Source organism: Electrophorus electricus, chromosome 24, assembly GCF_013358815.1.
Source record: "Electrophorus electricus isolate fEleEle1 chromosome 24, fEleEle1.pri, whole genome shotgun sequence".
In the NCBI taxonomy this organism is placed as follows: Eukaryota; Metazoa; Chordata; class Actinopteri; order Gymnotiformes; family Gymnotidae; genus Electrophorus; species Electrophorus electricus.
Window position 1 is genome coordinate 92,603 of NC_049558.1, and position 15,244 is coordinate 107,846.

At 41.0% G+C, this 15,244-nt stretch overlaps 2 protein-coding genes across 3 annotated transcripts; one reads left to right on the plus strand and one right to left on the minus strand.

Moving 5' to 3' along the window:
- Positions 1-294: 294 nt before the first annotated feature.
- On the minus strand, positions 295-5,228 carry fbxw12 (F-box and WD repeat domain containing 12). 2 transcript variants are annotated; one of them, XM_027001738.2, is made up of 10 exons: positions 5,071-5,228; positions 4,137-4,174; positions 3,860-4,029; positions 3,563-3,684; positions 3,177-3,383; positions 2,927-3,091; positions 1,809-2,019; positions 1,493-1,674; positions 1,250-1,380; positions 295-904 (listed from the first exon to the last, which is right to left on the minus strand). In XM_027001738.2, exons 1-10 carry the CDS (start codon positions 5,212-5,214, stop codon positions 805-807), a joined length of 1,470 nt encoding a protein of 489 aa, XP_026857539.2. In that variant the 5' UTR covers positions 5,215-5,228; the 3' UTR covers positions 295-804. The 2 variants fall into 2 exon arrangements, with proteins under 2 accessions (XP_026857539.2, XP_026857540.2); XM_027001739.2 differs by having other exon boundaries at positions 4,137-4,161; positions 5,071-5,129.
- Positions 5,229-7,145: 1,917 nt separating this feature from the next.
- Positions 7,146-14,892, plus strand: LOC113572305 (protein Wnt-7a). The gene is given in 5 exon segments (XM_027001740.2): positions 7,146-7,441; positions 8,038-8,164; positions 8,166-8,265; positions 10,195-10,466; positions 13,258-14,892. Coding segments are annotated over 5 exon segments (1,053 nt in total). The 5' UTR covers positions 7,146-7,370; the 3' UTR covers positions 13,741-14,892.
- The last annotated feature ends 352 nt before the right edge of the window (positions 14,893-15,244 follow it).

Sequence of the window (15,244 nt, forward strand, 5' to 3'; positions counted from 1 at the left end):
TTTTAAATGCCCAAATCAATTATTTGTAGCTTTGGGAAGACCAAATCTAGACAGAAACTTTTTGACTCGTTACGTAAAATGCTAAATAAGAAGCAGCCAGCTCCCTGTACATCTCAGGTCTCCTGGTTCCCTTTGGGGACTTGCCACTGCTGCCTTAGCTTGCTCACCAGAGGTCTGGACCTGGATTCTCTCTCTATATGATTTCTGTAACCCTGCTTCATATCGTGTTCCATAAAGTACTATACATATAGATATGAATTTGTGGTGGAAAAAAACATGAAACAAAAGCAGGGCTCGCTATATTCGTAATTTTTATTATTAAGAATTTATTATTAAAAAAACATTCCCTTAAGTCTTAGTTACACAGTGAACGAACGTAAGGGGGATCACCATGGCCGAGGTGGAGAGATCATGGCAGGGGCAGGTTCTCCTCTTGCTTGAATGGTCTACTCGTTGCCTCTTTATTTCTACATTACTACAATTATCTCATAATGAAAACAAAGCTTAAGGCATACACGAATAATTGCATCAGTCATGAGGCTTAATAAGTAACTTTTACATAAACTTTAGAATAATCTATTTTTACAGAATAATATTGTCATGAGAGCATAGTTGGTTTGTTAAAGTTAAAACATCACTATTTTGATTAGAATTAATGCAATATTTAATATGATAAAAAGGTAAATCTGCAATGTTAAAAACTCCAGAATCATATAAACATTCACACAGTCCTAAAACAATCTGAGTAAAACAAGTGGTAAATGTTCTCCGCATATTAGAATCATCGTTCAAATCAAAAGTAGATCAAGAATTAAAAATGTAAGCCTTCAGAACATCCTTCCCCTCCACAGACTCCACAGATGCAACTATACTTGCATAATCGCATGCCACCCCTGTGAATCCTCTGTAGAAATAAGCAATTCATATTAAAATTGAATTGATGTACATTTATTGTATGGGAAGCTTGAAGCTTCCGACACATTTACACATTGCTGAAAAATTTCACAAACTGCATTTAACACGAAACCTCTTCACTTTTAACACTGCAAGTAGCACTGGATGCCAGCTATAGTTACAGGCAAATTCCTCTCCCTACCAATAGTGGAAAGTACCACACAGCACATCACACTTTGGTCTGTACTGTGCTGAGGCATTGGTCAATGGGCTTGAAATGGTATTGTCTGGTTTTCCAGAGCACTGAATGAAAGTCTACCAAATACAGTGGACCCTTGTGTCAGTGATAATGTACCTTGATGCTGTGTGGGATCCTCCCAGAAGGTGGTATTGGCTCTCGAGGGTGAGCGCTTTATCCTGGTCCTTTTTCCATGTCAGCACTCTTAAAGACAAGTCACGTGATGCAGTGACCACGCGGAAACTGTCCTGTAAATTCAGGACAGTGTAAGTGCATTTGTCAGCTAAATGCCATAAATGTAAATGCATTTTGCCTTATGTTCCTGGTAAAGGTGAAGTGAACATGAGGACAGTCTCCTACCACACAGAGCGAGATTATTGGTTGTATGTGGTCCTTAAAGCTAGCGATGAGGGCCCCTTTAAGGGTGTAGACGTTTAGGTCATTGCCATCAGTAAGCAGAATGGTGCTGCTGCCTTTAGCGTGAAGAATGATGTCTGAATGCCTCTGCTTTAAATTTAGTGGAAATGATTCGACTTGCTGACCTGAAACCACAGAAAAACCGAAGACTGAGTACATCTTGAATACAAACTCAAAAACATTGACACCACAAACACAACAGCCAATTATAACAATGAGAACTTTAAAAAACATTGCTGTGTTTAGCTGTCAGCCTTACCCTCAGCCTCCATGTTGCACTTGGACTTCTTCATGCCTAAATCGAAGACTGAGAGAGCCGTGTGGTGGACCGGTCCCCAATGGTGAATCACGGCCACACGTGCCGGCTGAGTGGGGAGAAAGACTGCAGCGATGCAGCCTCTGACGGGGAGACTCACAAACACTGTGTCCTCTTCTTCAACAGGGCTGCACAGGCTCGCACTCCAGAAAACCTGACCACAGAAAAGCGGCTCAAAGGTTTGTGCTTTCCTTTTTTCCGTATTCTGATCTTACCCTTTTATCTCTCAAGCAGTACAGAGAACCGTTTAAACACTTTTAGAGGAAAGCATACAGAGATCAATAAATCAATAACAGGAATACATGGCTTTAAAAGAAGTCATATACAAAACACAAAAATCTAAAAAATTTTCCAATTAAAATAGTATTCTGCATGGCAGCTGAAAGTTTTATTTTCCTATTTTCCTTTTGCATCAAGGATATAGACTGGTATATCAAAAATGTATTTAGTTCAAAAAAGATGCAGAGGTTGTGTTATCGCATCACAGCTAGTACAGTTCCAGATCTTCAGGTAACTGCTGATATTGACACCAGTACCAGATGTTGTTTTAATCCTACTGTACGTATCAGACCTCTTGTAGTTCATAATGATTATTTTTTGAAACTTCTACTTAAACCAGTCCATTAATTCTAGTTTGCACGTATAAATCCTGAGAATTTAAGTGTAGTGATTAAAACAAATATGGCTTTTAAATCCTTCTTTTCCCAGTTCTGTGTTAAGTTAAGCAGGGTCTGGAACAGATATGTATTCAGGTACAACACTTATACAAATAAGGGACACAATGTGATTTGTGTAACAAGGCAAACTCTATTTCCTGTGAAGCATCTGACCCATAGGTTTTTATACATACAATCAGGGCAGTGGTATCTTAGTGCATAAGGTACTTGACTACTGATCAGACTACTCACGACCAAAGTGGTTCTCTGAAAACAGAGAATCAACCTATTTTGAGGTTAACTGTTTGAAGTTATGATATCATTAAACCCTTTGTTTAATTGTCCACTTTTTCTGTGTTCAAGAGTCTCATACCTGAAGCCAGTGTCTGAAACTGCAAAGCTTACCTTTGGACTAAAATCAAAGTTCTCCTTTGAGGTAGCAAGTATCCATTTCTTATCAGGGGATGAGAGGATAATATTTATTTGAAATGAGTCACACACCACATGCCTTGATATTTCTGACAGAAAGGGGGAGCTCAAGACAAGTAATGAACCTGGAGCAGTTCCCACCTAAAAGAAAAAAACAGGCATAATGTACAAATTTGAATTCTGAATAAATCATGCATCAATACTAATTCAAGATTTGTGTAATTACCATGAGGAAAGAGGCTCCGTCCTTGTAGAAGGGCAGCAATGTGCACTGAGTGGAGGAGGAGGAGAAAGTGGCCAGCTCCGCCCCCGACTGGCCCTGCCATGATTTGATGGCTCCTGTGCTATCAGAAGTGACTACAACACACTGCTGTGGGTCTGTGACGATGGCAGTCACTGGGTTCCCAGCTGAGCTGGACCACAGACTGACACCCTCAGAGAAAAAAAAACATGAAATGTAACACATGCTGTCTCAGGTCTTTGCTGAATTGACTTAAAAGTTTGAAAAAACAACAACAACAAATAAAACCAAGTTCAAGTTTGGTTTATTTGTCACATAAATTTGTCACATACATAGCCATACACAGTATAACTCGCAGTGAAATGTCCCACCTTGTGAATGTCCCATGCTTTCACTGTGCCATCCAGAGATGCACTGCAGACAACTGGAGAGCATCTCCAAATGTCTTGGAGAGTGGTGTTTCCCACCAGGTAAGAAAAACCAACAACTTTTCCTTAAAGATTAGATGCAGAACCATAGTATTTGACATTTATTATGGCACACACAAAGTATGTAATTACAATTACAGATATAAAATTAACACAAACAGTATGCACATAAAGATAAATGCAACAAGCACCAAAAAAATGAACTGTTGCTGGAACGATCGTCAGAACGGGCACAGGTACCTTTATGACCTCTCAGGCTCTTGCAGGTGTAGTCCCCTCCTGGCCTACCTGACTTCATATGATGCTCCAGATTCACTCGATGCAGGTAATACCTTTTCCAGGTGTACCTCTCGGAGGCGGCGAGGAGCTGGCCTAGGTTGCAGAAACCCCATCGGCGCAAGCACATTTCTCTGGACAAAGTGGATTTTTAAAAGGCATCCTCTCATTGGTAGGTAACTGACTACTAAATGCAGCCCGAAGACTGCATGCAGAATTACTGTTTTGTAGTGTAACTTACCTCCAGAGCCATGGAGTTTCTCCAGCTTCATGCCATTCCTCAGCAAAAGGTGCAATTAATGAGAAGGGAAAAAATATTATTCCTGTGTAAACAGTCATATTTGTTGCATAAATAAACTAAAAATACATTACATCTACTATATATTGCTTAAGACATTTTATTAATGACATTGGTTAGATTTAACTGTTATGTTGGGCTTTGTACTACATTATAGTACTGTTGCAATCATCAGAGTTTTTGCTGAGAAAGGGTCCGTTTTTAGGTTATGGTCGCCCTGTCCTTAGGCATCCTGACTCCAGTCTAGATTTTTGTAAAGTTCCATTTTCAAACACACCTGGCGAGCGGGATGGATTACCTGGCTGAGGTGTGTTTGGAGCTGGAATTACCAAATATGTGGCGCAGGTGTAATTCAGCAGGGAACGCTCAGTGTGTGCGGTGCATGGAAATTTCTGGGCCTGAGAAGCACTTTCTTTAACACTAGGCCCTTATTTAATTCCAGCGGTGTGTAAACACTTCCTTAAAATGCCATAGTTTCTCATCCACTACATCACATTTATACCAGTGATTTTTATAGTTATTCGATTAGTCGAAGCACGTATGTAAAAGCAGGGGAAAATATTAAACTGACCAGAGCAGTTGGGAAAACCCAAATGCTTGTGTTTGTAAAGAGTACTACACTCCATTCACCTCGCGTTCATGTATGTGCGTGGTGAGGGGGAGAAGGTCGGACACAATGCTGCCACTACTATTCCGGTTTTTGGCACGCGTGAAATCTGTGCATTTCTGTGCTCACATGTACAATAGTCCGTGGGATTAGGCTACCAGTAGGTAGCCTAAACACTTCACAGGGGACACGGTACGTCTGGAGAAGCGACCAGGCTTAGATCATAGCAGCTTCATGAGGCGGGCAGGATACAATTTCTAAGTTGCTCACCTTACACACACACGAAACTCTGATTAAGTCATCCTCATTTAGAAAAGAAAATATGCTTATCCAACAATCCAGCGGTAATCGGTGCTGATCGTACTCCATATTGTGGTCAAGACTACCACAGTTGCCTGACGTTTGGCTGTCCATCGAGGTTTGAGGATATGTTTACTTCAACTACGGCATCACGACGGGGACAATTTTGGTGAAATGCGTTTTGAAAGAGGAGTGATTTTTGTTTGTGTTTCTCGTTAAATGAACGAATATATATATATATATATATATATATATATATATATATATATATATATATATATATATATATATATATATATATATATATATATGTGTGTGTGTGTGTGTGTGTGTGTGTGTGTGTGTGTGTGTGTGTGTGTGTGTGTGTGTGTGTGTGTGTGTGTTTGTGTGTGTGCGTGTTGCACCTACTTTTAATATTGTAATTACATTTTAAAGGTAACAGTGCACTGCAGTCTGTTGTGCAGCATTTATTAGCCATTTATTTCAGCTGTGTACATGGTGAAGGTGAGACCTGTGTAAATAGCAATATAAATCCAGTTAAAACGGCACATTGTGGGTTACTATATCTATAACAAGTTAGTTGATGTGTAGCCAACATCAAATTTTCTTCTTCAAAGCCTGTCCATTGAGCATTCCCTTTTACAATATTATGCAGCTGTGCCATTTTAGAAAGTCGCTCGATATATGGTGAAAAAACAGAGATTTGTGCTTCTAATTTGAGTCGTGTCAACAAGACCATCTTTTCCAGGACTACTGTGTGTGACCCCCAGGAGCCCCGCGGGAGACGGACGGCGCTCTAGTGAAGAGACCCTGCACCCTCTGCGCGCATCCCGATCATGCGTCCAACCGGGAAAAGACACGCACTGCACGACCCTAACCGGGAGCTTTTACCTGCAAGCAGCCTGCAGTGAGAAAGGGTTGGAACAAGAATGTTAACGGAAAACTATTGCTAGGCGAATCAGGCTGTCTAAAAGAAAGATAATAAGAGGGTGTCGCATTTATGAAAACTGCCATACATGAATCAAGATGTATATATATATACATCTTGTGAGAGAGAGAGAGAGAGAGAGAGAGAGAGAGAGAGAGAGAGAGAGAGAGAGAGAGAGAGAGAGAGAGAGAGAGATAGTTAGATACACTACAAGAATAGGTACGCTTATAGGTACGCTTTATAAACATTTCCCATCATTACCTAATGGTTTGTTGAATGATAGTTACACAATATTTTGGCATTGTGATGGGAAATACTCTTTCACACAAACCAGCACGACCTCAGCCTGCCTCGAGCGTCAGAATGTTTAGGAGCCTATTTTCACCCAATGTATTTGGGTTATTGTATTCTTTTGTAGCATCATCTCTAGCGTTCAGTTAGTTAACTTATTTGATTGTGTCCAACTGGACGTATTTACCTTTTTAATAAGTGGTTAATCTGTTTATATAGAAAGCACGTGACGCAGTGTATCAGCAGGGGGAGCAATACCAGCAGTCGTTCCCAATTGCCATTTTTTGCATATGGAACAACACGCGCATCCAAGACCAATACCAAGCTACCAATTCTACATCTGGTAATTAAACTTATATAATGCAGTGAACTAGTCAACTCTATGTATAAACGCCCGATAAGGCTGTAGAATGAAACACACATGGTTTGGGTTATTGTTACGTTACAAACGAACCAAATAAATACAATTATTTTCCTAATAGCTTTCTAACTTAAAAACGCTCGTGTCTCACCGTCACTTCAATTTAAAGGGAACAAAAAATTAGATCTTAGATCATATAATGTAAGAAAATGCCTAATCGTATTATGGGCGTGCAAGTCCCTTGAAATAGTCATACGCAATAACCTTCAGCGCGAACCTGTACTCATTAAGAAATCACTCATATAAAAATAAAAACAATGAACAGGTGAATTGTCGTTCGTGCAGTAGGCTTGTCTCTCGGCCTCCACAGGTGGGCTCAGTCCTTGCAGCCCAGAACACGCCCCACTGTAGGACTCGTGCACTGAAGTGCGCTTTAGAGACATCACACGGCACGAGGCAGTTTGATATCACATCAGCGAGCTGCGTGCCCATCTTTCCACCAGCATTACTGCGCGAGCTCAAAGCCGTGTATCTGCGTTCTGATGACGCGAGCTGCAAGAAATACACATGACGGGAGGACGCGTTTCTTTTAGGACTCGAGCCGACTTCGGTAAAACAGTTGCCAACTGAACATCATTTTTAGTTTTACACTTCCAAGTTATCATTGCGGGAAACAGACACGCGATCACCATGAGCAGAAAAACGCGACGCTGGATGTTTCGCGTTTTTCTTTGTCTTGGAATAATCTACTTGAAAATTGGGTGAGTTATGACGGAGATCAATCTGCATTTCGACTATTCGTACATGGATTCTGGGCTATTCTTTGACATAACATGAAATCTTAAGAGCTTCACGGTTCATCTTAATGAACTGTCGCACAATAGGCTGAAAGTATGAAAGGAGGTATGAAAAGTTTATGTAGTGTTCGCCAGTGTGAAACGGAACGAACATTTAGAATTATTGCTTAATCGCAATGTGGAACAGGCTGTAAAACCTACATAGAACACAGTATACATTTTACCCATTTCTTTTTGTCTAAGAGCCGTGTTTGTGTAAGTCTTCGGATATCGTATTTTTCTCTCGCTCGGAGCTGTGCGAGTGCGCACTGCGCGGTCTCTGACACGGCACCTCTCAGGACGCGTCTCGGAAACGCAGAGAAGTTGTATATTGTATAAAAACACTGAAACGAGTATTCTCATTTAAAACACATACACACATCTATTACTGTTAACTTTTTGCTTTTATGCTTCTGCTTTTGTTACTGTAGAATTAGTTTAGTGGGACAAGCGAAGCCTTGCTTTTTGCACTTCAACTTTTGAATAACGGACAACGGATTTTTCTGTCTTGTTAATTTTAGGGGTTTCTCATCGGTAATAGCGCTAGGAGCTAGCATCATATGCAACAAGATCCCCGGACTCGTACCCCGACAACGGATCATCTGCCAAAGTCGACCGGACGCAATCATTGTTATCGGACAGGGAGCCCAAAATGGGGATTAATGAATGCCAATTTCAGTTCAGGAACGGTCGTTGGAACTGTTCTGCCCTTGGAGAGAGAACTGTCTTCGGAAAAGAGTTGAAAGTGGGTATGTTGCAAAACTTTTAAAGCTCGACTGCATCACGTACCTTACGGGTCTATGGGGGCAGACGTTACACAACGGCTTCACTGTAAAGGGAAATGTGCGCATTGATTTGAGTTACAACTCAGGTAAACCTGATTCTGAACAGCCCAGTGGCAATGCGTGAAGATGGATTAGGTTGGTTTGAAAAGTTCACGAAATGATCGACCGGGTTCACCTTAGACTTCCGTCCCACATGCCTGAGATGTCTGTCAGATGACATGAGCGCGTGTTTGTACCTGGGGTCGTGCAAGCGTGCAGATGCACGCACCCAATCACCTTTTAAGAGCCCTCTAAAAGTCAGACAGCAAAAGATACGTTGTTTTTGGTTAGTTTAGCGTTGTACTTTTAAATAAACATTCCTGCTATCATCTCTGATATGAAAAAAAAAAAGACTTTAGTATTTATTGTTATTCAAATCCTTGGCCGCGCGGTAGCACAAAAATCTTTTACCTCAAAAACAGCAACTACGGCTGCGGGCGAGTGCGTAAATACATGGTTTTCTTGCCCGTTAGTGAAGCCCTTTACTTGGGTGAGAGGTATCGGACATTTGTTTGCAGTTATTGTTTAGCGTTAAGTAGAACTGTATAGGAAGAAAGCTGTCAGCAAGTTCGTCAATCCCTTTTCTAAATGAAAAGTGACTTTCTGAGAGAAGCATTCACATATTTTTGTGTTTTCTTATCTGTTTATCTAGCATTTACAGCTAGCGAGGTCTTTCCACGGGTATGTGTTACGATGTGTTTAACTGAAAATAAAAGAAAACAGACAAATTACTTTGTTTTCCTTCACAGCGCAGTGCCATTGCAGATTAGTAGCCCGGCTTGATCACGTGCCAAATTGGTGTACTCCAGCAAATCCACAGTATCAGAAAATAGTCTGTTTATAGAACTGAAGTAGGAGTGCTCTAACCTACAGTGTAAATAATACTGTAATAAACTTTACTGTAATATACTTTACAGTGTAAATAATACTGTTAAATAATACTGTACACTATTCACTCTAAAACATGGTGGGAAGTACAGTGTACTGTAAGTTTCAGTTCTGTTAGAAAGAAGGTTATTAAATGCAGGTGCCTTATTAAGTGTAAGCCTGTTATGATTGACCTGCCCTGCATTATATGCATCCAGGTTGGCTGGTACCTAAACACCAATCCTGCATAACCGCTGTTTGTAGATGATTTATAACACAGGAGATAGGTGCTAACCTTATGGGTGCAGGTGTTCACTCCCGCTATGTAATACCAGTTTGACTAAGATGATCAATAGCGTTTCTTTTTCACAGTGCAGCACCTCTGTGCAGAATAATTAATAGACATGAATGCATTTCACCTCTCACAAACCTCATTTCAGTGCAGTTGTGACATATGTGTCATGTGTTACTAGCCAAAAACATGGTCGCTGTACTGAAGTTTGTATTAGCGATGTGGACAGTGGACTAAAGTTTAACAGTATTTAGGTGAATTTTTTAGAAAATGCTCCAAAGACACTTGAGTTGTTTAACTTTAGATTTTTTTCATGAGTATCAAAAAGATATACATATACAATATACAAATACTTGATGCTTGCAATGGGCATTTCTGCAAAAAAAGAAACATATATTTCTCAATAGGAGAATCAGCACTGTAATTAAAACTTCACATTTACATGTCTACTGTAATAAACAGCTCATGTGTTCACAAACATGAAATGGTCCACCTTACAGATCACTTTTAAAATATGTGGACGATTTGGTACACACTGTGTGTGTTGAGTGTATGTGTAGGTGGGTATCTGTGTGTGTGTATTTGTGTGTCTGTGTGTGCATATATATAATTATGTGTATGTGTTCATGTGTTTGTTCGTGTTTGTGTATATTCATGTGTATGTGTGTGTTTGTGTGTGTGTGTGTGTGTTTCAGGCAGTAAAGAGGCTGCATTCACCTATGCCATCATTGCAGCGGGGGTGGCACATGCTATCACAGCGGCGTGCACACAGGGCAACCTGAGTGACTGCAGCTGTGACAAAGAGAAGCAAGGTTTCTATGGACGCGCCGATGGCTGGAAGTGGGGCGGCTGCTCAGCCGACGTCCACTACGGCCTGGGCTTCTCCAAGGTGTTCGTGGATGCACGCGAGATCAAGCAGAGTGCCAGAACGCTCATGAACCTCCACAACAATGAGGTGGGGCGGAAGGTACGTATACAAGAGTAGGAATTCCAAAAATAAATCCATGCATTAATTAACTAATTGTGTTTTTAACCCTTTATCATCATGCATACAATTCGACATATTAATCTGGCAGAAAGAGCAGTGTAATGGTTCTTATGTGGTCCTCATCTCCATAGTGTACACTCATCCCCTATGTTAGTGGAAACCTCTACAATACACCTATACTTACTTCACATCTATTACATTTTATGGGTGTACAGGTACAGATTTTAGTACATATATTCCCAGGCACCATCCATTAGCTACATTTGACCTCTTTCCTCACTGGTCTGTTTCTGATCACAGCTGAACAGCTTTAGCTGGTCACCATAGCTGGACAGCTTTCAGTTCAGCGGTGCATCCTTTGGTCAAATCAGCAGAGACAATGATGTGGCAGTGTTGGCGGAGGGGGTCAGGGCATCTTTACACATGCCATTTGGTTGAGAATTGTCTGTCATCAAAACAGATCCAAGCAACTCATGAAGAATTGAAGGTTGTCTAAACCAAACTGTACATGGCAACAGATAGGCTGTTGTCACTAAATAATCCATAAATGTTCACAATATCCCATCACTTGTGTGTTTGTATTTTTGGCTTGTTTTGCCATTTCATCAGGGAAAACAAATCACAATTTAATTTGACAGCCACTGAGCTAGAAAGATGTGAGGTGTAACCATGGCTTACTCTATTTGGTTGTTATTACTGTTTTTCCCATTAGCTATTGGTAGATTATTACTACTTGGTCTCTTATTGGCCAAGTGGTCACACTAAATGGATCAAAGTAAAGTCAGAGTCTGAACGTAGTCAGTAAACTTGGCAGTGCAGTGCCTGGACGTCAGCAGCCTGGCATGGAAGCCAAAACTGAGCTGGCAGTGCAATAATGGGAAGCTTTTAGGGGTAAGAGCAGTTTAAGTGGCAGAGTTTGATTACAAACCAGATCAGAGAATTGCAAACACACTGGAACTACACAAAAGCATCAGCTCCCCTATGTTCTGCTCAGTTTACAACTCACTGACTCACACTGGGAGCCCTCATGATGTTCCTCTCTTCATCAAATGGTGAAAAAGGTAACATGTTTCATCTCTGATGCTGTGTTGTTGTTGTTTGTCAGACCTTTTAGTTTCCTCAGAACACCTTGTGCTGTTAAATGCCGTTTTCACTTTCACCTGCATCTGAAAGTCCTCCCTTTCCACACCAGCTGCCAGTTGTCTTTGATGTGGTGCAGGTTAATATCTTCAACTAAATCTTGAGCCTGATAAAAGCCTTTTGTTGTGCTTCTATATGAAAAACAGGAATTCTTGCTATCACAAGTGGACCTCGTTAAACGTATGCGCCTGTCAGCTTTAGATTTGGGCTCCTCTTCAGCTTCCAGTGGCAGAGTTTTGGCAGACACAGAACAAATCTCATTTTCCCCTGTTGGTTGAGTTTAATGAGGAGGAAAAGAAGTCTCCATCTTGTGTCTGGCTTGTCCAACTCCTCGTCACAGAGAGACGATTCATGACTCGAGCATCATCCCCTCACATAGGGCCTCCATGCTGACATTACACAGCCAATTCACAGCTGCCATTTTTCCCTCCTCATGGAACAGCTGAATTCACACTGGCTTATCTAAGCGGCTAAATTGCCTCTTAGTGGACTGACTATGCTTCCAGGTTCATTCTATCTGTATGTTTTGTCTCCGGGCCATTAAAGGAGGCCTCTGTTGGGAACGTCCTTATCCACAGTCTTAATTTATGCTGGCTCATGTAATGACATTGGTTAAGATCTTGGCTTTCATTGCCCAGTGCTAAGCAGGAGCTAACAAAAGCTGCCCATGGTTTTTGTCACTGGTATGTTAACAGAGAAGCGACTTCAGAAAGGTCAGTTTTATTGGTGATGCTCAGGCAAAGAGGAAAACTTTGTGCAAGGCTAACAGTACCATTTTAAATACTGAACTTCTCTTGCCAAATAACATTTTAAATGATGGCATTTTTAAGATGCCCCATGGTGTGATGCACAACTGCAGTTGTGTGTTATCAGACCGTATTCACCATTACTTGAGAATAGCAAAGCTTTGACATTTAGGTATATTGCTTTGGGAACATTTGGGGTGTTTGATCTGAACACTGGAGAAATGTTAAAAAAGAAAATACTTTCTTCCCAATAACCCAGAAGAGCTCTGAAACTTTGATGTAAAATATATGAGACCACACTTTTAAGAGATGAAATTCATGGTAATTCTAAGATTTTATTCAGCTCTTTCCTTTAACTCTGTTTCTTTTTCTTGTGTAAGGTAAGGTATAACCACACATGCATAGCCTGACATCTGATAGTTGCACTTGTGTATACACTATAGACAGAGTTACTATATCAGGTGACCTATGCTCATTAATCATATCAGTTCAGCTGGGACAGGAGACTTTTTTCTGACAGGGCAGTAAGTTGTAGGGGCACCTTGCTATTGTCAGGAGGGATTCACTTAACACTGACATAGTGTCAGATTCCAAATCTTCCCAAAACCTAAGAGGTTCATCCACATTTGTATAGTGAATAATGGTGGATTATGTAACTCTAATTTGAGTATTTTTACCATGAATGCAATACTGCTGTTTTTGCATTTTATGCCCATGCTCACTGTAAAATCAAATCAGGTTGTAATTCTATTGTAATTACAGTATGGTATATAATACTATATACGCGGAACTATATATTGGTTGCAATAACAAAAACCCCAGAGTGTTGTAATCCATGATACATTTGTCTGAAAGTAGCTGACTAAGGAGTTTTTCTGCTTTAGGTCCTGGAGAGGAACATGAGACTGGAGTGTAAGTGTCACGGCGTGTCGGGCTCCTGCACCACCAAGACCTGCTGGACCACATTGCCCAAGTTTCGGGAGCTGGGCTACATCCTGAAGGAGAAGTATAGCCAGGCCGTGCTGGTGGAGCCCGTGAAGGCCAGCCGCAACAAACGCCCCACCTTCCTCAAGATCAAGAAGCCCTTCTCCTATCGCAAGCCCATGGACACGGACCTGGTGTACATCGACAAGTCCCCTAGCTATTGCGAGCCGGATGTGGTGACAGGCAGTGTGGGTACGCATGGCCGTGTGTGCAACAAGACTGTGGCGCACCACCCGAGCAGCTGCGACCTGATGTGCTGTGGGCGTGGCTATGACACACACCAGTACTCGCGCGTGTGGCAGTGCAACTGCAAGTTCCTCTGGTGCTGCTACGTCAAGTGCAACACCTGCAGCGAGCGGACGGAGGTCTACACCTGCAAGTGAACTTGGCTTTGCTCTTGTGGTTTTAAAGAGTGATCATTGGACCCCCTCACCTTTGGGGGCTCCGCCCTGCTGTGGTGCGGGAGGGGTGGGGTGGTAAGTCTGCACCACGTTTTTTGTGGGTGGGATGCTGAGTCTACTGATGAACATCTCAAAGCCCTGATGTCAGACGTTTGCTGTTGTCTTTTTTGCACATTGCCTCCTCATGGAATGTATCCATGAGTGTCAGGGCTGAACACTGGAGAAAGACTTTAAAAGCAGACCTTAAAAATGACTAGAGGATGGGGAGAAAAATGACATGGTCCTGGACTTGTAAGACTGAATGAAGTGCATCCATTCATAACCTCAGCTCCTCATAGGGCCCTGCTTATCTTAACAGGCCTGCGGCACACGTTGAGAATGGGCGAGTCTGGAGCTGTCTGAAATGCATCTAAGCTACTAGACTTTCCCTTCCTCCAAGTTAGACTCATAACGATAGGTGTGTGCAACTTGTAATGGCACAACTCAACGTTAGAGATAACTGACGATTCATTTAGAGAAACAATTTTATTTATTTATTCATCATTCAGGTGCTACGAAGTAGTAGTAGTGCAGCCTTGCATGTTTGTGAACGCAGAATCAGTTCACACTGAAATCAGATTCACACTGAAATCAGATTCTCACTGGAACCTAAAAATACAGCAGTGGAGGCATGTAGTGATAGTTCATGTCTCTCTGTGTTTCCCTCTATTTGCTGCTAGTTTGGAGAATCACCATTTGGTGAAGTGGTGGAATAACTACTGACTACAAGCATAATTTTAATTAGTATAGTGATATATCCAGACATGGAATTACGTTGAAAATAATTGGTAAAAGAGTATATTTTGTAAAAGAGTATTTTTATATGAATGACTTATTTATACTTTTTTCCTGTTTGTTGTGCACAGTTTGCATTGCCTTTCAGTCTGGTTATGCAGTAGTTATGGAATATGGGTAACATAAGCTGGCAGATGGTAGTGACATTAAAATCAAGCATGATTAATGAATCACCTAATTACACATCATTTGTGTGTAATTTCTTTCTGTGTATCTGTGTATTGGTTTCCTGCTAAGAAGTGTAGTATGAAAAGCTAAAAGCTAACACCACAAATGCTGATATAAATATGTTACAAATGGTATCCTATGTTCTGCATAGTTTATTGGCACTAGACAACTTCAAGGTAATACTGCCTTGTACTGATTCTTCAGGGTTTTTTTTTACTGTTTAATCTTCAAAAAAAAAAAAAATTTTTTTTCTATGTAGTCAGGTACAGTTCTCATATCGATATAGACATAAGCTTAAATGTTCCTGCAAATAAGAAATTACTCATAGAAACCATGAACGTTAAAAAAAAAAAAAAAAGATTGTTTAAAAGACAAAACTTCTGAAACTACTGAATAAAACTACTGAATTAAGATCTCAAAGGGCAGAGGAGCAGTGTGAGGTCAGAGGATGCAATGGATGTGTTTTGTTCTGAAAGTGTTTTGG